Source organism: Malaya genurostris, chromosome 2, assembly GCF_030247185.1.
Source record: "Malaya genurostris strain Urasoe2022 chromosome 2, Malgen_1.1, whole genome shotgun sequence".
NCBI classification, from domain to species: domain Eukaryota; kingdom Metazoa; phylum Arthropoda; class Insecta; order Diptera; family Culicidae; genus Malaya; species Malaya genurostris.
Window position 1 is genome coordinate 290,617,500 of NC_080571.1, and position 20,992 is coordinate 290,638,491.

The 20,992-nt window shown below is 36.9% G+C and overlaps 1 protein-coding gene across 1 annotated transcript in view; it reads left to right on the forward strand.

Annotated features, from left to right (window-relative positions):
* The first annotated feature begins 4,096 nt into the window (after window positions 1–4,096).
* LOC131430558 (A disintegrin and metalloproteinase with thrombospondin motifs 7) overlaps window positions 4,097–20,992 on the forward strand; it is a 375,000-nt gene continuing 358,104 nt past the window's right edge. The window contains exon 1 of the mRNA XM_058595626.1: window positions 4,097–4,543. Coding sequence (XP_058451609.1) covers window positions 4,530–4,543 — 14 coding nt within the window. The 5' untranslated portion in view covers window positions 4,097–4,529. The remainder of the gene's footprint in view (window positions 4,544–20,992) is intronic.

Below are 20,992 nucleotides of genomic sequence, written 5' to 3' on the forward strand. Positions count from 1 at the left end.
TCACTCGATTTCAAAGATCGAGCATTCCAATTTAAAATATTCAAATAATTATTTAACATCACTGTTAAATTTTAAATTCATTATAATATTATTTGCAAATTTCCATCCGATTTGAAATGCTTCAAAAAGTGATGAAGTCGAATTCATTTGGATGATCATTTGAAAAAGTTGATCTTGTAGGTAGATCATTTTATTTTCAGTTATATCGCCTAAATCGACTTCATTTAAAGAAGCGAATGGCATTGAAGGAATATTTGTAGGTAGACTGCCATTAGAAGAAGATGATTTGGCCGGTCTACCTATTAATAAATTGTTTTCGTTAGAAGAAGAACTGCAAGGCGGTCCTGTGTTTTGATTATTTACATTAGAAGAAATAGGAGATAGATTTCTACCTAATATACCAGCATAACTGACATTAGAAGAAGATGATGACGAGGTCGATCTACCTGTCAATAAATTGTTTTCGTTAGAAGACGAATTGGCAGGTGCCTTAGAAGAATTTTCAGGTATGTTCTGTAAATTTAAGGTCGTTGATTTGACTTGTTGTCTAAGCGAACGAGCGTTTAAAATTTTTTCCCTGACAGGACATTTCAAATAATTGGATTTATGATTTCCATTGCAATTTGAACATGAAAATTTATCAGTGGTTTCATTCATTGGACAAGCGTCTTTCGAATGCGATTTACCACAATTCAAACACCGTATATCCATATGACAATTTTTGGTTCCATGACCGAAGCCTTGGCAACGACGACATTGCGTTAAGTTTGCAATACGATTATGCCGTTTATAATGTTCCCAATGAATTTTAATGTGGGAAATGAAACGTACTTTTTCTAAAGTTTTCAAATTGTTTACATCACTTCGATTGAAGTGTATTAGGTAAAGTTCATGGGAAATTCCAGAGCGTGGTTTAGAAGTACCATTCGCTCTTTTTTTCATAAGTATTACTTGGGAAGGGGCAAAACCAAGCAATTCTTTTAGTTCATTTTTAATTTCATCAATACTTTGATCATTTGATAATCCTTTCAAGACAGCCTTGAAGGGTCTGTCTGATTTTATATCATATGAATAAAATTTATGAAGTTTCTCGGACAAATATCGAATAAGACGTTCATAATCTTCCAATCCATCCACCAAGACTCGACATTCTCCTCTTCGTCCGATTTGAAATGAGACTTTTACTTCCGGGAGAAAAGTAGAAAGCTCAGTACGGAATGCTTTGAAGTCGGAAATCATCACCGTCACTGGTGGCATAGATTGATGTTTCTTCCCAGAACGACAAGCGTCCATTTTGGGAATTTTTGAAGAATTTTCTTCTATGTCGCTACAATCGGATTCAGGAAGAATCTCGTAAATATTGTTAGACGGCATAGGATCAACGGAAGGGAAATCCGTCCGTTGTCTTTTATTTTTACATTCAGATTCTATAAGATCGTGAATGCTATTAGAAAAATGTTGAATAACGGATTGTGATTTATTCCGTATTGAATTATTTTTAGCCTTAGGCTTGTTGCCTTTCCGGTTGGACGCAGGCATTTTTGAAATTAATGAAATTTTAAATTAAATTAACTAGGCTAAATTAGTCTTCGATTAGACTCCTAGCTAGCCTTAAAAAAGGCTGATTAATTTCTTAGTCACTCTAATATCACTCTTTGTATCACTTAGTCACTCTAATATCACTCTTTGTATCACTTAGTCACTTAGTTAGTGATTCAGGTAGCCTTGAAAAAGACTGAAGCCTTGAATCAATGAAACTCTAGGTAGCCAGAAAAAAAATTCCAGGAGCCAAGAGCTATACGCGTGCGGTGCGAACGACTGTTCAACACCGACTGAAAATCAGAGTTAAAACTTGTTTCATAGTGTGAACATAGTATTAACGTAAACTTTTTTTTCGAACCTACTTCGTAAAAAGAGGTTCTGGCATACATCGAAAGCGATTTCCGACTCATTTATATTCCATGGAAACTACCACAATATGGATATTTTTGGAACGGGTTCAAAGTGTAGATTCCGGAAAATGGCGACTTCCGGTTTTTTTATATTCCTTGAAAACCCTTACAATATGGGTATTTTCGAAGCGAAGTTGATGAGTAGATGTCGAAAAACGATGTTTAAGGTGGTTCTGAAATTCAAATGGTGACTTCCGGTTTCTTGATGTACCTTGAAAACCCTTGAAATATGTGTATTTTCGGAACGGGATTGATGAGTAGATGTCAGAAAACGATGTTTGAGGTGGTTCTTAAATCCATAATGGCGACTTCTGGATTCTTGATATTCCTTGAAAACCCTTACAATATGGGTACTTTTGGAACGAGATTGAAAAGTAGATGTCGGAAAACGATATTTGAAACTTGGTGGTTCTGAAATCCAAGATGGCGACTTCCGGTTTCTTGATATTCCTTGGAAACCCTTACAGTATGGGTATTTTCGGAACGGAATTGATGAGTAGATGTCGAAAATTGATATTTGAGGTAGTTCTGAAATCAACGATGGTGACTTCCGGTTTCTTGATATTCCTTGAAAACCTTTGCAATATGGTTATTTTTGGAAAGTAATTAATAAACAGACGCCTCAAAACTATGTTTGGTGTCGTCACGAATTCTAATATAATATCCTCCGGTAACAACATCAAACATCGTTTTCCGACACCGACCCATATCAAGAAACCGGAAGTCGCCATCTTCGCCTTCAGAACCACCTCAAACATCGTTTTTCGACATGTACTTATCAATTTCGTTCCGAAAATACCCATATTGGATGGGTTTTCAAGGAATATCAAGAAACTGGAAGTCGCCATCTTGAATTTCAGAATCACCTCAAACATCGTTTTCTGACATCTACTCATCAATCCCGTTCCGAAAATACCCATATTTTAAGGGTTTTCAAGGTATATCAAGAAACCGGAAGTCGCCATCTTGACTTTCAGAACCACCTTAAACATCGTTTTTTTTAACTGAATTTATAATTATTTAGTTGAATTCGTTAGAACCTTTTGTTACCATAAATTGATAAAGTGATGATCAATTGGATTTAAATGAAAACTTTTAAGTGCGAGTTGACAGATTCTTTTTGAAGAAGCAAATCAGAGTCATTGATTTATCATACCATCAGAAAATAAAATCTTGTCACAACCTCACTGATCAATATAATCCCCATATTGTCGATGGAATTCGAATTGTTTTTTATAGACATCAACATCAATCTCACATCAAATTCACATTAGACACACCAACTCTCGTGGCAACCGTAATTTACGATCGTTTGCTAATTGGTCACTCGACAAAAGATTCACCCGCAATTAATCTCATTCATTCAATTAGTCAGCTCATTCGACCATTCCCGTTTAATTCCAGCACCGCCTCCATCCCCCGGAACGCAATCATAAACGGTCGGCGGGAACTGATGTTCCCACCTGGCGTTCCTGTAACGACTGGCGTATAAAACTGCGGTTTCGTGTTGACAAACCATCAACCAGATAGTGAATTAGTTAGTGTGCTCTAACGATGCGACCTCACAGTAGGAAGCAACATAATAGCCACACATAAATGAACCGATCCGCCGGGTAGAGAAACGATTAGAATCTAATAATCAGAAATCAGCATAGAAAACGATTTGCGGTCTATTGGTGCCTATTTCTTCATTATTCGATTGTTAACGCATCGTTGGGTTTTTTGCCAAAATAGACACGCACAAGCCGCGTCGGGTGTGCGCGAGGGTTGGAGGGCAGCTCGCTGTTCTCTGGGTCAATAAAACTAGCTGAACAAGGAAAATAGAGCACAACGGGGAGTGTCAAGTACCTACCACTTTTCTGTCGTTTTCCATCGTTCAGCTGGAACCGCGAGTGCTGTGCCGTATGAAGAGCAGAATCATTAAATGTAGTGAAATATGTTAATGTTTCGAATATTTGCAATGGTTCGATAGATTTGGGAGAGTTAACGACACAAATAGTTATCGGTGCTGCAGTTCGAAAGCCCGGGAGAAAAGTTTCCACGGGTGAAGTCACATGATACATTAAACTTTTATCCCGCTCGTTAGTGCCACTTTGTGCCGCATGTGAAAATTGAATAAAAGTCATATTCAAATTAAGCCGTGGCGGTGGTGGTCCCGCGGGATAGCGAGCGAGAGATAGACCCGAGAACACCAAACAAAGCAGTGTGAAAGTGTGAAAAAGTCATTAATTTCCTGTCCGGAAGTCCGCGGCAAGTGTGACCTGGTTCGGTAGTTGATTCGCCAGAATTCCCCATACGGCGAATGTGATGATGGTTGTGGACAAAAAAGATTCAGTATAAAAAAACCGCCAGTCCCAGTAGGCTATGGTCATAAAAAAACAAAATCCGCTAGGGTGCAATCAACGAAAAGGATGTAGAGACCCGTGGTTTAAAGTGGCATAGGTGATAAATAAACATCATAAATCGACTCGGATTTACCAGCCCACATATGCGAGTGATAAATATAAACAAAGCATCCAGAATTGGCAATTTTTATACCGAAATATTACGTACCCAAAGTGGGTAGTCTCAAGGAAAATGAATATATACAGGTAAGTTTATTTCACACGTTTCAAAATGTTTGGAATAAAACGTTTATCATTCGCATTGCATTTATTTGGAGGATTTCATCGCTATCTCGTAAAGACGGGTGGGGATATTGGTTCGCTAATCGCGTTTTTGTTGTTTTTATTCATTCCGGCATAAACTGTCGAAAAAGGGGTTGTTTTTTACTTTAATTTTTATATAGCTGGAAGTTTTTTCATGTTTTTTTTTTCAATTTCTCATCAGGCTCACCGTAGTGAGCAGGTTCCGGGCAGTACACGATTACAGGTCATAACAGAATAATATCTGAACATTTGCTTTTTTGATACTTTTTAGAAATTTAGTTAGAACATCATGATCTGAAAAAGCTCATTTCTAGAGATATTCTTAAAAAACTCAGCAACTGCAAAAATCATTCGTGAGATTTTCATTCATGAAACAAGCATCCACAAAATTATGAACCTCGAAGTTCACAAATCATTTTCTGTGTCAGCGAGACTTGATGACGAATTTTCATCGACAGAAATATCGCCGAAGAGATGATTGAAAGGGAGGAGAGTCTCCGATGATATTTTGATGCTGAAATTCCACTAAGCTTCAGTTCAACTCCGAAGTGATTCGTGAAATACTTAATTATTATACTTTCATAAATAAAAAAATCTCTACTGAATAAATTCGCAACTGATGGCTGCGGTATTTCCGAAGCACTTATGGTTGTCGATATGAACAACAATATTTTTTCACCATTGCAAATAGTGATTATAGTGACGAAAGGCTGTTTTAATTCCGGCTGGTTGATTACACTGAACTATTTGGATTAAACCCAATAAAACACTATTTAGGATGAATTTGATTTCTAGAAGTAATACGAGCGCAGCATTTCTCATGCCTCGAACACACAGCAGGAGCAGTTTTTGAATGACGCATTTGAATTGGCCTAGCGATAATCTGCGCTCCTGTTACTTTTGCATATGATATTCAAGCTAAATTGAGTAATATTCTTTAATCAATTGCATAACGTGCTTTATGATTGGTTTTTAATTAATCTTTACTTAATTTAACGTTTCGTCTTAGACTCATCAGTGCGTAGCAGTTTATGTTGAACTGCTACCTTCGACCCGACGGCTCAACATAAACCGCTAGACAGACGTAAAGTTAATGCTATTTGCAGAACACTTCTTTGATATTAAACCTAAGATTAATATCTAAACTGACGTCCCGAACGAAACGAGTTTCGGCTTGCTAGCCATACAGATTGTGGTAAATTTTAGAGGTAAAGGTTTTTTACTCCCTAATTTGTGCTAGGTGCACATTATTAAAGTTTTCATTATCATTATAACTAAAGGGTGATTTTTTAAGAGCTTGAGAACTTTTTTAAACAATAAAACGCATAAAATTTGCAAAATCTCATCGGTTCTTTATTTTAAACGTTAGATTGGTACATGACATTTACTTTTTGAAGATAATTTCATTTAAATGTTGACCGCGGCTGCGTCTTAGGTGGTCCATTCGGAAAATCCGCTTTTTTATCGACAAATTTTGTTCAGCGATGAGGCTCATTTCTGGTTGAATGGCTACGTAAATAAGCTGCTGTTTAAATAATGAGATCAATCATAGAGGTTTGCTTTGAATTTAGCATGCTGAAGTTCGTTCGCGTCGGGTAAATTCTGGTGGATTGAAAACCATTAGTTGTGCGATTTTATGCATTGACTCGAACGATAAGCTGCATACTGGTACAATCACTCCTCATCTTCACTCCTCTATAACAGAAGAACTGCACATTATTTTCATATAAAACTTTCTGATATAGATTCTCAGTGCCGAACTCAACCATTCATTAATTGTAGGTGGGGTACTAAACAAAATTATGTGGTGTTGACTAATGAGATGACTATTGATAAAACTATTAAACGAATGCAGTGTTCATGTAAAAGTTAATGGATACAATATTTAAAAGAATGGTAACTTGAACTTTCGAATGTCCAAGAATTACTCATTTTATCATTCGATTTTTTAACAATATCAAACTAACCATAGTACTCAAGGAGGAGTAAGGATTTATTGTTTAAAAAAGTTCTCAAGCTCTTAAAAAATCACCCTATATTATTTATCACAGCACGTGATGCTGTGACTATTGATGCTATTGCTCCACCACCACGGTACTGCAGAATAAATTTTCAATACATCACTACTATTGATTTACTTATCAACAGCGCATCAAATTGCAAGAGTAAAAAACTTAGCATTTTTTATCATTTCGACCACCCTACGTGCAATGAACATTTTCGCTTGAGAAAACTGAAACTGACCTAGGTTAGTTTCATTAATCAAACACTTCTCACGAAACTGTGTTTGGTTCGCACTTAGCAACAGGGGTTTGAGGAAACCTGATAAAAAAATCAAGTTCGAAACTGACTTGATTTTCCGTTCAACAACGTTGAAACTAGGTTCGAAACTAGCTTTAAACAAACGGTTTGACACTGGATTAGGTTTGGCATCAAGCGAAAACGGCATCAGAAAGGTTTCAGTTTTTGTTCATCGGCGACTAGTGTTTGACGAACATAGAAGATGTTTGGATGTATGGTATCGGTCTTGAGACGGCCACAATGTAGACCATGTTCGATGTACCTGCCATGGCTAACCGTGTTTTAGAACTGTGTCTATCACAAGGCTTAGGGTGGTGAAATGGTAGCGCGTATGCACGGATCGCATAAGAACGAAGATTCGAGTCTTGTCTGTGAGCATAGTTTTTTCCAAAAAAATAATCTTTTCTGAGGGTTTTTCATTTATTTGGCTTCTCCAATAAATGTTTCCACTCAGTCATTGCAAAAGCTGTTATCAGATATATTCAATGTGTGACCTTTTTTCTTAAATATCTACAAGGAGAATGTTCGCTAGTGAACTTTTCACAACTGTTTTTTGCCATGTGAAAGCAGTTTCAGTGAGAATCGCGTTTGCAAGAAATCAGTAGTCAACTTTTCTTCAGTGAATTTTCTGATCGATGATTTGTTTGTCTGAAAATAACTTCAGTTTGTCTGAAAATAATTTTAGTCGCGATTTTCGAACACGAAAAATTTCAGTTGCGATTTCTTTCTAACATTGACTACAAATAAAATGATGTTTGTTTGAAAATTGCTTTCTGTTATAAATCTGTTTTTAATTTTTAATCGGGTATTGACATGTCATCCGCGTTCTTAAGTGATTTTAACTACTAACGAGACCAGACTGACATCAACACGTGTTACGAAAATAACATTTTGTTATAAACTTGTTTCTGCTAGCTGGTCGGGTTTCTTTAACCACACATTTTCCTTGCACAATCACGGCTGCCAAATAAAATCAAAACAAATCAACGAAAAAACAAGTTCTTCCCTTGCTCACAAAATTGACAACATACAAAAAAAAAACAAAGTAAAAAAATGATGAAGATGCTTGTTTTGCCATTTACAAACGTCAACGTTCTATCAGATCAGAATAGTTGCACTTATTATCACACTTTTGCTTCAGCACACTTTCATACTGTATAATTCTATTTGGTGTGAGCTGTGCTATACACATTAATATTATGCGTTTGTGAATGGTATCGCACTGTCAGTCTTGTTCAGTTGATTTCTTTTAACTTTTTGTTTGTCAAGGTGCATTTGCTCCTTAAAGAGGCCACCGTTCCATACGGTTTTAAAAATCGTATATTTCTTATTACTTGAATCGATAGATATATTATATGAGACTTAATTGCGAAGCTTCGAATATTTTCGAAGATTCTTCGAATACTTTTGAAGATTTTTCGAATACTTTAAAATAACTTCGAATAATTTGTAAGTTTCTGTGTTGTTTATTTCAAGATGTCGTTTGTTGATGTTTGTAGGTAGTAACTTGAAAAGCCATGTGAACTTGCTACCCTGTTCTCGGTTTTATAAGGGATTTGTCCTATTAAGTGTGTATACAGAGGAGTTGTTAGTTTAGAGGAGTTATGAGTTTGCATTTCCTTTTGGATTCGCATGTGTCGGCTGCTTTGACTTTATTTAGGAATGAATAGAAAAATTAAATGTAGGCTATAGCTTTTCATATTCTTCATTTTTAAATGATCTTTTAAGACTTTATATGTTCTTTTAAGACTTCAGTTAAATTTTAGAAATGATTTTATTCAAAACAAAGCTACCATATTTAATTTCAAAACACTTAGGGGTTAAACCGAAGGTATTGCATTTTTTAAGAAAATCTCACAATTTTCATTCTTAAATTTGTAAACTTACTGGACTCACCAATATTAGTAACCAATCCTAGTGTTCAAAAAATCCGAAATACGTATCTGTAGGTATGCTGTTAGTGCCTTTATTTTCATTTTTCTAACACGTATCTTCCTGTAACTCCGGAACTGGAGGTCGCATCTGTGTGAAATAAGAATTTGTTTTCATGGTTCTTTAATACCGTTTCCGTTTATTGATTTTATTGATCAGAGCAGTCCAAGAGCTGACCCAGAGTCGCCCAAACAACTTTTGATGTGTTTGTTTCAGCAACCTGGGGTCGCTGTAGATCGGACTCCAACCGCGTCGTTTCGCTCTGAAAATTTTCTTGGGTCGCACCACGCATGCATGCGAGTTTGTTTATTTTTTTATGAGTTGTTTACCACGTGCTCGTTTTACTCGGAGTCAGAGTCGCCCGCGTATAGGCTCAAAAACGAAAACGGTATAAGACTTTTAATTTGAATTTTAGTTCGCAACCATCTTAATTATTTGTTACATACTCACATACAGACACTGATATTTTGCGGGAGCGGGTCATTTCACCGAAAGTCGTTTCGCAAAATAGGTGATTTCGCCGAATAGGTCATTTCGTCGAAAATAGTTTCATCGAAAGGGTCATTTCACCTAAAGGGACATTTCACCGAAGGGGTAATTTCGAATTCATCACATTATTATTTTTTTTTGTATTTTATGTCTCCTTTCTACATAACCGAAGCCAAGATTGCTCGGCGCCGACGCGACACCAGCTAAGTTGGCTGCCGACCCGCGGAAGTGAACGAAAACGATTTAGCGAAGCCGCATTAGATATTTTTTCGTTAGTACTCAGTAAACGGAAAATACCGGAAGTATTTGTCTGGTAGATACACTTAAGTAGATTTTTTATGATTAGTAGCTAATAATGTTAACAAGCTTTCTTGGGAACTCCGATCTGAGGATCATGATTCAATCTTTATTCAAGAGAGTAGTCTTTCTGGACCCAGACCGTAAAAAAACTAAATCTTCCTGTTTTCGCAATCTCTTCTCTCTAACTGATAACGGAACGGTACGACTCGCTTTGCAAACCGTTCCAGCGTGGAATTGATGTATGTTTATTGATTTTATCAAAACGTTGTGGGTGGAAGTCAACAAATCTGTGGGCAGACTGCAGATCGAAAATTTAGAAAATGTGCAGTGTGCTATGAAATTGGAATTCAGTAACGTTTGCATCAGATACTTTCTGATTTACGTTGAATTGGCATTAGAGTAATCGCAATCGAATCGAATGGAGAACGAATCAAACTACTACCGCTTGGGCGAGGCTCGAAATAACTGAATATGTGCAGAGTTGCTTCGGCAGCAGTAGAAAATGTGTTCATATTCGGGGAATAATTCAACGAGCTTATATTTGATATATTGGATTATGCTAGTTATCTTTTAGAAACTCTAAACATTTAAAGTGTTTGGCTAATGTTTGCTGTTTACCGTTCCAAAATATATTCAACATATAATGGATTATCAAAATTGAAACTGGGTGGTTTTACTACAATGAATATTGATATGACTATTTTTTTTTTCGAAACTTCTAAGCCATTCGAAAAGATATAATAGGATTTTTGTCAGAGATTCCAAAAATAATACCCGAAAAATAATTACATGAATTTTTATGTTTCTCATAGCCCTCACAAAGTTTATACCGCATTTTATCTGTACACGCAGAATAATCCCGGTTGCTTAAAACAACAAAACAATTAATGGGCCATCAAATCAAAAACATAGTCGTTCAAAAACAAGATATAGCACATTCAAGCAAAATATGCTTGTTTTGGACTTTGGGATATGGTTTTCCCGAACAAATGTTGATTGCTTGAAAAAAACTCTTCCTAATCCACCTAGTGGTCTGATAATACCTTTCTCTTTCTTCAAAACAGTCTCATAAAAACATTGTTTAACTTTTTATTAAATAATTTGTGACACTAAATTGGGCCCATTTTTGACAAAATTTGATTCAGATTGAATCGAGTAGTTCACAAAAATATTTTTCAGTGTTTATATCACATAGGTGAGGGTGAAAGAAATTTCCGAAATCGAAATAAAAATACTAAAAGTCTTAGAATTGCATGGAACGTCGAGATTTAGTGTCATCTCGAAAAAATCTTATTGACGCATTACAATTTTAAGTAATACCTATTCAAATTATTTGAACCTAAATTCGCCTTACCTCTGTTTATCTAACTAGATCTTAGGAGCAGAGTATATAACAATAATTTATTTTATTTTATCCAAAATAGACTAAAACGAGCAAGAATAAATATTACTGCCAGCTTCGCTCGCACATTATGAAAGCGAGATACATGTTCAGTCGACAACACAAGTACCAGTAGTTTCGGAATCATGCTCTTTCCGTCTATCGTTTCTCTACTCATTCATTGTCGAATTTGATCGAATGAACACAGTGAATTTCACCTGTTGTTTCTGTTTGTACTCTTTATAAACAAATTCAACCAATTTTCATTTTGTCAAATAAAGTATGAAAATGGAAATTCTACTAAACTTTCCTACATATGATGTATATATGTCATGTTGCAAGGAGTCGAATGACTTTCACACTCTAATGACTCTTTTTTGTGGGAGCGAAAAATGAAAATATTTCGTCTCTGTTCTTTTGTTTATAATGCGATCATTTACGGGAGAGAAAGTAAAATTCCCGTTAGTGCGACTTCGGAGTAATATCAAAAACTAGCAACAGAAATGTTGGCAAAATAAGGATCTACTTCAGATTCAGATTAGGATGGAATTATGCACACATCTTCAGTGCAGCTAACTATTCGTCTCTTTAGTTTTCTGTGGAATATTTTGGGTTAATTTTTTTTAATAAAAACGAAAATTTGACATTAATTTGATTAGTGCCTTTGCAAATATGAAGAAGTTACAGCTATATAATATTTTTTTTTTTTATTTAAAAGATATTTTATTCAGGCCTATTTGCGTACAAGCTTTACGTGGCCGATTTAGCTGAATTTTTAGATATTTTTTTTGTATTGGATCTCGTTGTCACTCTTTTTCTAGGGGGAGAGGAGCTTCCATTTTCCTCATGCGAGGATTGAGGGGCAGTTTGTTCGTGGTTCGTCTCGTCATCCATTGCCGTGGTATTGTTGTTGATTTCGTTACTAGTTGCTGTAGATGCGCCTTGTTGTACATTGTTTGCAGTTGCTGGTTGGTTAGATGGTAAGCTGTTAATTGTAGCTGGTGTACTTTGTTCTATAGGGGATACGTTGAATGGTTTTGTTGAAGCGGATGCTTCACTGTTGTTGGTGACTGTCACAGGTGTACTGGGGTTGCTTGGGGTTGGTGTGAAGGAAGCACCGTTGTCCTTTGGTATAGTTGTCTCCTTGTCCGATTTATCACATGGCTTACCGTAATGAACAGCTTTTGGGCAATATTGACATGTGGCCATCTGATTGTCATAGGTAACAAGTGATTTGCACGGTATTCTTGTATCCTGACCGAATGTCACATAAGAAGGTATAGGCCTCCTCAAGCGCATGCGTAACAAACGTACGCCATTTAGAATACCGGGGAAAAAATTCTTCCACTTTTCTTTTTCTATAGAGAGAATCTCTCCGTATTGGGACATAGTTTTACGAATATAAGGATCGATGACGCTTGAGGGAAGATCATGTACACGCATTTCTATAGCACTATCTTCCATATATACTGGAATGTTGTACTTGATATTTTCATGCTCCACATAGTGCACATTATTATTATCTTTAGCGAATTGAATTGCATCCAACTCTTTATGGACTGGATGTAAACAACATTATTGGTCTTATTGTATTGCACTGTCTGAAGTCAACAATAATTGTATTCTTTCGTACCGGCGGTAGCTTTTGTTCGTTTGGTTAACTCATTTCGAGATCGTTCTATTGTTCACTACACAATACTGTACTTGGTTTCTTCTGTCCCGACCGTAAGCGGTTTTGGTTTGTCGACTGACTTGGATGAGATGTGAAACCGAACTGGCTATATAATATTGTGATAGGGCTGTAAATTGTACGTCTTAATATCTCGAGAACGGCTACACTAGTATATAAAAGTTTGGATGCACTATGAAGTGTCGTGCAAAAGGCTGTCACTTATTCCATTATATCTCCAGAACCGGAAGTGCCAGTCGAATCTGTATAAAATGTTCAAAACGACGAATGTAACAATGAGAGATTCTCTTTGTTTACTTTCTTTTTCGATTATTACGGTACTATTAGCAATCCTTCTCTCCAATTATTTTCCGATAATAATAACTAAATCTATCATCTTTTATTTAGGAATATTTCGCAATAATCGAAAGATAAAGTAAACAAAGATAATCTCTCATTCGTCGTTTTAAACATTTTATACAGAAATAATATTTGAGTTAGATTCATATCCCAAGAGTGGCTATCAAGCGAGCCTCAGCTTGTTAAAATCAGTTCAGCAATCTTCGAGAAACTTATGCGGAGAAAATTTTTAAAAGATGAACACACACACATTATACAATCTCATCGAGCTGAGTCGAATAGAATAAAACACTATGGGTCTCCGGAGTTCCAATCAAAAGTCGGTTCATCCAGCAATTCTATTAACTTTCTATAGAGAAAGGCAAAACATATTTTATCCAAGTGGATCCAAAATTTTGTGTAGTAGTGTACGTCTAGAAAAAAACGTCATCTATTGCTTTTCATCTGTGAAATCGACTTACCCGAAAATTGTAATTTTTCACAATTGAAGAAATATAGGTTAAAGTAGAAGCAAATCGTCGAGGGTTTTCCGAGGGAAGACGGAGAGACCCCGTGGATGGTTTTGATGCGCAACTCGCATGTTGTTCTTTTATGCGGTGGAACACTTCAACTTCAACGTAATCGATAACGATGTTTGCAGAGACACGTTGAGATCCGACGGAATGCGAGTTACCGCAAAAAAAATCATATATTGTTTTCCGAAGCTTTCCCTTCATAGTCGCTCAGGTTTTTTGTATGTATTGGGCGAAGTTCAGGCGAGTAGGGTAAATTTGTCTCAATCGGTACAAAAACAACATCGTTTGCTTCGTACCACCCCATCACCGGTTTCCCTCAATGGTACGATGCCAAATTTCACGGAGAACGGAGTGTCAAAACAAAAGCGAAGCAATGCAACCGTGTGAACAGTTCGTGCTCGCATCTCATCCGACACAGTCGACAATTGCTTACGGTCAAGGCGATAGAAACAAAGACAATACAGTGTAGTGAACAATAGACTGTACGAAATGGGCAAATACGATGAAACAAAGCCTGAAACTTGGCCGAATTCAATTTGTATTGATTTCAAGCGCTGCAAAGTTAGACCAGCAGCAACCGAAAATGAAATCTTGCTTAAGGAACGAGTGCATCTAAACGTTAATGATGTAAGTGAGATTCAATTCAACAAGGCGTCTAACTGTGTGTACATTATGTTCAAATGTGAAAGAGATGCAATTGCATTTGCTTCGGTTAATAACGGGGTGCACAGTGTTGATCATGACAATGTTAATTATAAAATCCCTGTGTACTTGGTGGACAATGCCATAGAAGTACGCGTGCATGACCTTCCCCCGCAGACCAGTGATGGGTTCGTTGGGGAAAGTATGTCGCAGTACGGTGAAGTTCTTTCCATCGAAAGGGAAGTAATGGTGGAATTTTTTCCGGGTGTCCGGAATGGCGTGCGAGTGGTACGTATGCAACTACGTAAAGCAATTCCATCTTACATCATTCGTGATCAAGACGGGATACATCCGTGTAAAACGCTGATTACGTATGGAAATCAACTGGTTACATGTCAGTTTTGTGAACAACCTGCACACTACGCAAACCTTGCACTGATACTGCGAAAAGGACATCTTCAAACAAAAACAAGGACAACCGCTCAACAACGGAAACTAGTGAGCGCAGTACTCCTGTTGTACCATCAAACCAACCAGCAACTGCAATTAATGCACAACAAGGCGAGTTTACAGCAACTAACAACCAACCCAAGAATGCGAATTACAAGGAAAACGAAGAAAAAACGGAAACCAACAACGATACCACCGATGCGGCAATGGAGGACGACACGAGTTATGGACAAAGTGTCCCTCAATCATCGCAAGATAAAAATTGAAGCTCCTCTCCCCCTAGAAAAAGGGTGACAACGAGATCCAACGATAAAAAAATTATTTTATCCAATAAAAATATAGCTCGTTCGGCCACGTAAAGCTTGTACGCAAATTAGCCTGAATAAAAAAATTTCATAAAAAAAATCGTATGAACGTAAGGAAAAGCAGGGATTACACAATCCAAATCTTTTGATTCGGAACGAGGCCAGAAAGGTCCATTCGTCCGCCGGGTGCATCCAAAAGATAAAGAATAGGGTTGTACTTCAAGCAGCTTTCCGGATGCAATGAAAAACGGAGTGGAGGAGCAAAAACATAGTTGGTTTGGCAGGTAACATGCAGCTGTGGTCGAGCAAACCAAATTTTCATCATTACCAGAACGGTAAACGAGTAAATATACCGTGAAGGATGTCTAAAGAAGCAATTTTTACCATTCCTATACAACCATGATCCTCCCTCACTCTTCTGGTATGATTTGGCATCTTGTCTCTACGCCAAAGGTGTTTTGGAATGGTATACGGCGAATGGAGTCCATGGTGAACTGAAACTGCCTGGAGTTGCGACCTATCGAGCGCTATTGGGCTCTCGTGAAGGGAGAACTCTCTCAATATAATCACAACTACAGAAAAATTTCAAAAATTGTGGACAAAAGCAGCAAAATCGGACGCAGAGAATTTGGCACAGACCCTAATGGCTGGAGTAAACTTAAAAGTTCGTCGGGTCTGCAGGCAGTTTAATTAAGTAAGTGTAATTAGTTTTAAGATGACTTAAAATGCTTAATTAAACGAATGAAAAATGCATCTTGGGTTGAACTAACAGGAAATGTGTTTTATTCTAAATTCAATCTGTCCAGATTTTGTCGCAAACAAGCCTTACATCCAACTGAATGTCGAACCTAGGCGGGTCGGATTGATTGAGCATGCATCGAGGACAAAATGCAGAAGAGGCAGGCTCAAAAGAAGATCCAGCACTGCCACTACCACGAATATTCATTCAAGGAGACTTTATCGAGATGGTTGATGAATTCGGGTAATAGGTATTGCAAATTACCACCGACTTATTTACATCCGAGACATCAGAAAAGACACGTGCTCACTTTTTATTCAAACAGCGAAATATTTGCTATGTTTCTGTTTAGTGGATTGAACTGTTGAAACGTGAAGTAAAAATATACACGATTCCACTAATTTCTACGTAATTTTTTCGACTATCTTAGTGTCGAGGCGAGTATCATTGGAACTAGCATCGGCTGTTTGTTTATTTTTGAGGCAACATGTTTTTTTGCCCGTTGGTAACAGAAAAAATATTTGCCTAATGTGATAATCAGACATACGCATTATTGTATCAAAACAGTCTTCCTGTTTATTTTATGTTTAAAATCTCTTCCTGATAAAATCTACCGCAAAAAATAATGGTTTTCCGTAGTGGAACAAATCGCGCTAAGTATTTCACGCTTTGCAAGTGAACCATCAAGGCGCTGCTAACAGTGAAAAGCGAACCACCTAAGGGCATATTCAGGAGTGTTTTAGTTCTAGATGCATAATTTATGTCAGTTACAAAATTTAAATCTGGATTTTCTAACAAGAAAAACTGGCAGCCCCAGCAGTGTTTTACTCGTGTTTCAAATATACAAAAAATAGAACGGCATCGTAGACCAGTTTTAAATTTGACAGAAGAACTGGTCGAATAAATAAAACTAGAACGACTTGCTGGGGATACGTTTGTTTCAGTTTTAGTTATATTATAGACCACCCATATGAATCTCGCAGCTGCTGAATTTGCTCTAAGGGAAATGAAAAATGATCTCTTTCCGAAGCGATATGCCCGTACAGTTGCTCAGACTCATCCTCCGAAATACAAGGTCAATATAATAAGAAATATTGTAAGAGAAACATTTCTCTGCTAATCATATTTTGATAAGCAAAAAAGCAATCACGGTATATCAAAAAAGCAATGTCGATAATGGTGAGAATTCACAGCACTCAGTAGCGTCGGAATGGCACTGTCCAATTTGTCTTTCCCGGATTTATGAGGTTTTCGCTAACCGAAATGAGCATCCAATAGGAAGTAATGAAGTCGGAAGGGACAATGGCTATTCGCCATTATCAGTGAATGAAAAATAATCGCTTTACGTATAAGAGTACTGCAGTAGACCGCAGTGACAATGTTGATGTTTGAATCTTCAATTCGAGTGATAAACGATGTTCTGTAAAATGTCTTCGAAGTCGTCTTTTACTCCGTAAATCTTTTCTAACAAGGAACACAATTTCTCATGATGGGCTCAATTAGACGTGAGATAGAAAACGAAAAGCGGAACTCTATTGGTTGAATTTGGAAAAAAAAAGAAAGATTATGATGATCATAACCTCACATATAACAGTTTAACCGAATGAAAGACGACCGATATTAGCGGTAATGTTAGCTTATTTTCTGATCACTGACTCCTACTAACCCAAGAAAACAATATTCTGTTAACGATTACGATGAATCAATCCTCTGCCGAAGCACCGACATCGACCGCAGCACGTTTTAGTCATTTTTCAGCACAGTTTGCGGTTTCTTTTTGGCAAGACTGCTAGCCATGGTAGGTACCTATAGTGACTGGTTCCCTTTCTGCTTTCTTGTGTGGCCATAGCTGGAAGGAAAGACTTGTCCAGACGCTCAACTCCCTCACTATGACTGTCATTCGGCGATGCGCTTTTAGGAAACAATCCCAACGGATGGAGAAAGGAAAACCCTTCGGAAGCCAACCGAAACCGTAAGTGGAAAATCGTGCAGTGCTCTGTATCTGCTCAAGGATGAATGCACGACCGTTTGGGGGGAAATCGAATTCAATAAAAGACAGATAGAGAGTAAGTTTCCTGTTGGCTACAGTTTCTTTATGTTGCAATGTTATAAGGATTCTATGCTATGAAGTTAGTATATGTTCTTCTTCGTGGGTTTGATGATTAGAACTTGTCTGTTGCAGGAAATGTTTAACGACAAATTATAACGGCAGGATTTGTAAAGTTCTTTGTTTTGCACATTTTACGCTTCATTTACTTGCTAATGTTATTGAAAACATAACATACCTAACGTATAAATCGTGTGTAAAATATTATTTTTTTCGATTATTTTTTAACAATTCTCATTAGTTCCCAAAATATTCTGGTTGTATATCTATTTAAAATATATTATTTCCACTGTCCACAGAAAAGAAAGTATGACAATTCGAGGTCAATCCATTTACTCTTAACACAGTTAAAACAATTTTTGAAGACAAATTGATAAGAAAGTTAGAATGACTTGATTAGTATTTGCGTGCGAAACGGGATCACAGTGGCTAAACGGAAATTTGAGCCACACATGCCGTGTACAGTCTGAAAAAGTATGTGTTTCATCACATCCGGAGTAATTCAATTGGCCAAATGATTTTGAAATGGATTGGGAAAAGGATACGAGTTCAATCACAGTCGCTATTTATAATCCATCTGTTATTGTTTTCAGCCGATATTTTCATTGTAATCATGATGGAAATCTTAACATTTGTTGTGTTTTTATGAAAAAATGTGATCAACAAGAGTTATTTTAAGATATTGTATTTTGACATAATTTCAAGTCAGATTGAGCATCACAACTACATGATAACTGGTCACTCCGTAATTTTCAATATTATTCACAAGGAAGAAAAATGGAATTGGATTGTAAGGAATTTATTCTGCTTCACCTACTTTACGTATGGACGACGACTCATCCGACTCTTCCATAGGTGTTGGGATGCTGGTGATTTGGAATAATAACATGTGTGGAATTCGTTCTGAAGAATAATAATTATATTTATATAGATGACATAAACCGGGACAGCTGCCCTTCGTGATTTTCCATAGAATTAAAGGCCTTAGGGAGTTCTAGGAATGAATGTTTTAAAATCAATGATTTTTTATTGACGAAATGAAATGTGATTCATGTGTGAAATTGTTCTAGTAATTTCCGAAAGTTAACTTTTACAATGTTCACACCTTTTGCCTTACTCTTTTGAAAAGATATGAAATTGCTGAAAAGTTGACTTTTGAGTGAAGCCCCGGATAGTGCGGAGACCCCTAATGTTATATATCGTTCGACTCAGCATGACGAGGTCGGAAAATGTTTGAGTGTGCATCTTCCGAATGTTTTTCTCTTCGTTCAATTGTTCTTGGAGATGGCTAGACCGATTTCAACATGTTTTAATTCGTAGGTTATTATTCAAGTTCAAAGATTAAAAGGCTATCACTTTTGATTCCGGAGATATAAAGGTATAACCGTAGTAACCGACAAAACGCATATTCGGATCAGAAATTATCCTAACGAAAAAAAAGCTGGTTCACGGCAAAATCTGGACAGATTAAATTTGGATAAAATATATATGCTGTTAATTCAAGCAACATTTTTGTTCATTTAATTGTGCAAAATTTATCCTCCAAAAACGAATTACAGTTACTTAATTAGGCTGCATGAAGAAACTAGGGCTATTTGAGTTTACTCTAGTCATTAGGGTCTGTGCTGACTTCTCTGCAACCAAGTTAGCTGCTTTTGTCCAAGATTTTCGAAATTGTTTATGTTGTTTCTCAATACCACTCGATAGGTCGCAACTCCGGGCCAACTAGGTAAATTCGCCTCTTTCGGTACATCATGGACTCCCTCCGCTTTATACCATTCCAAAACATCTTTGGCGAAGTGACAAGATGCTAAATCAGCTCAGAACTGTGAAGGAGCATCATGGCTGTATAGGAATGGTAACAATCGCTTCTTTAGACATTCTTCACGATATATTTCCTGACTTACCGTTCCGGTAGAGATGATGCTTTGGTTTGCCCGACCACAGCTGCATATTGCCTGCCAACCCAAATATTTTTGGGAAACTTGGTCTTTTCTTCGTCCTGAAATGCTTCTCCATGCCGTTCAGTTGCATGACAGCATAAAAAGATATTTCGGGAAGGTGCTTAAATCCTTCCAGCACATGAGTTTCATCGTCCATTATCACCTAGGAAAATTTCTTCAAATACTCGCGATACAACCTTCGAGTCCGCGATTTTAGCCATAACATCCTGTTTATTATTACGTTTCGGTATAGTTTTCACTTTGAACGACTTAAACCTCGCCGGTTCTTGGAAGTATGCACGAATTTCCAAAGAAAAATGTAAAACAAATATTGTATAAAACACACAACAAATAATTAATAAATAACATTTTACCGAGTATGCACGAATATTGAAAACATTTTTATTTTTCAAGCCACCAAACGTACGTACCAAAAGATCGGGCCTCTTCTGAAATATTTGCTTCACCTTCGCGTCCTGCTATTGGCTCCTGAGTTCCGTTTTTGTTGCGTTCCCAGGCTTCCTGGCGGTTGTCGAACGTATATCGAAAGATTTAGGAATGTTGACAAGAAAACACAACCTTTTTGCCTTTCTTATATAAAAATGCTATGCAATCACTGTGAAAACTCGAGATAATAAAATGTCTGTGTGTGTCTGTATGTGTATATGTGACAAATAATGTCACTCGATTTTCCAAGAGATGGCTGAACCAATTTTAACAAACTCAGATTAAAAGAATCTGAATCTGTAACGTATGCGTAGCGTAGTTTTTAATGTAAACTATTGTATAACGTTTTCATGCTCGACACATCACATTACTCTGAATACGAATTGCACAAAAAATTCTGAAATCCTGGTAAAAAATTGCGTTACTTCTGAAAGTCCCATAGAAAATCGTATAATATCGGAAATCCGCGTAAAAAACCGCGTTACTTCGAAAATCTGCATAAAAAGAAACTGCATAAATAACACGTAAAAGAAGACCTCAGAGTATTATGTTCAGTAGTGAGTCTAACTGTTGCTGTTTCATGCTTGGAGAGGAACTGTATGTGAATCACACAACTAGCCTTATTCAATTGAATCTTATCTTCTTCACTTCTAGGTTCATTTGCTCTTCGATTTCTTTTATTGCAAATCGAAATCGGTAACGCTGAAGCACCAATGCTGGTGCCTTTTGTTCGTTTGATTTACTCAAATCGTCTTATTGTTCATGACACTATCTTGTTCGTTGTTTATAACGTTCCGATCATTATCCGCTCA